The sequence below is a fragment of the Ananas comosus genome, unplaced genomic scaffold (assembly GCF_001540865.1).
Source record: "Ananas comosus cultivar F153 unplaced genomic scaffold, ASM154086v1, whole genome shotgun sequence".
Classification (NCBI taxonomy): Eukaryota; Viridiplantae; Streptophyta; class Magnoliopsida; order Poales; family Bromeliaceae; genus Ananas; species Ananas comosus.
The window spans coordinates 1-1469 of record NW_017892274.1 but is presented as its reverse complement, the minus strand read 5'-3'; the positions used below and the strand labels follow the sequence as shown (position 1 = coordinate 1469).

At 38.0% G+C, this 1469-nt stretch overlaps 1 protein-coding gene across 1 annotated transcript; it reads right to left on the bottom strand.

Annotated features, from left to right (window-relative positions):
* Positions 1-559: 559 nt before the first annotated feature.
* LOC109705358 (cyclin-D3-2-like) lies at positions 560-1423 on the bottom strand (the record flags this gene model as incomplete). The annotated part of the gene is made up of 2 exons (XM_020226093.1): positions 560-1186; positions 1311-1423. Coding segments are annotated over 2 exons (374 nt in total), but the record flags the coding sequence as incomplete, so codon positions are not given.
* Positions 1424-1469: the final 46 nt, after the last annotated feature.

Here is a 1469-nt window from a genome sequence, read left to right as displayed (position 1 = left end):
GTGTATCAAGTTAGTATTCTGTGGTTTCATTTTTAATTTTTCATAAGCTTTTTCGTTAATATTTCGTTAAATTATATACTAAAAACTTCAAATGCCTCACCTAGGTTTATGAAATAGTCACTTTAGTAACCTTTAGTTTTAATTTTGCCACTGATTTAACGAAAAAAATAATAGAATTCATAATAAAAAGATAAAAATAAAATTATTGGGCACTATATTGATATATTTTAAATTACAGAATACTATTGTAAAAAATGTGAAACTACATAAATGATATTTAAACTTTTTTTCAAAAAATTTGATTGAGAAAATTCCACAACAGCAATATAAGTGTGATATTCAGAACTTTTTCTTTTACGAAAGGACTCTTTCAAAAAGAAAAGTAAAGGAGGTCATCTCAAAATGGCCAGTGGTGAGGGGTTGCCATATATTTTTACCTGACATGTGTAGTGAAAGAAAAGTACATTGTGTGGAGAGAGAGAGAGAGAGAGAGAGAGAGAGAGAGAGAGAGCTCATAAATGGAGGGAAGCATTCATGGGATGAGAAGTAAAAGCATGCATTGATGATAAATGGCTGATAAGGACAAGAGCTAAGAGGCAGAGTAAACAGTTGAATTGTAGTAGCAGCAGTAGTGGAGACATTTCTGTTTTCAACTTTAGAGGAGATGAAGAAAAATCCCCCAAACCATCATCATCATCATCATCTCTCCTACCCTTTTCCTTTTCTTTCCTCTCTCTCTCTCTCTCTCTCTCTCTCTCTCTCTCTCTCTCTCTCTATTCTTTTCCCTCTCAAAACACCCATTTCCCTCCATCTCAAAATTTGCTCCAACATAACTACATAACATTAGGCTTTAGATAATAAACAACATAATACACCACTTTGCATTAATAACGTAAATTAGAGATTAGCTGCTCATGCATATTGCTCACTCCCCATCCCCATCTTCTTCTGCAGCAATGCAGTTGGGCCTTTTCCGCGGCGGAGGCTCCGGCGACGACGACACCGAGTAGTCGCCTGCGCCCGACGTCGACGACGTCTCGCAGCTGAAGCAAGAACCCACCACCCCGGTCGGGCTCGGCGGCGCGGAGTGGTTCGAGAATAATGCATGCAATTTCTTGCGCTTTCGACCGTTACCATCGCCACCATTTTGTTCAAGAATGAGTTGATAGCATTCTTGGACTTCATTCTACGTGATAATAACATAATCCATTAATTAGCAACATTTCTTGATTAGTTAATTAATTAAACCGGCCACTTAAACAAACAACAAAATTAATTTACAACAATAAATAAATAAAAAATATCCGAACCTTGGGAGCGTTGAGGAGTGCGACGAGGCGATGGGTTTCGCCGTACTCCTCCGACGTGTAAAGGAGCACTGCAGCAGCCCAAACCGAGGGCGAGTACGAAACCCATCTCCAATCTACATTTTCATAAATACCAATGAATCAAAGATTAATTTTAATACT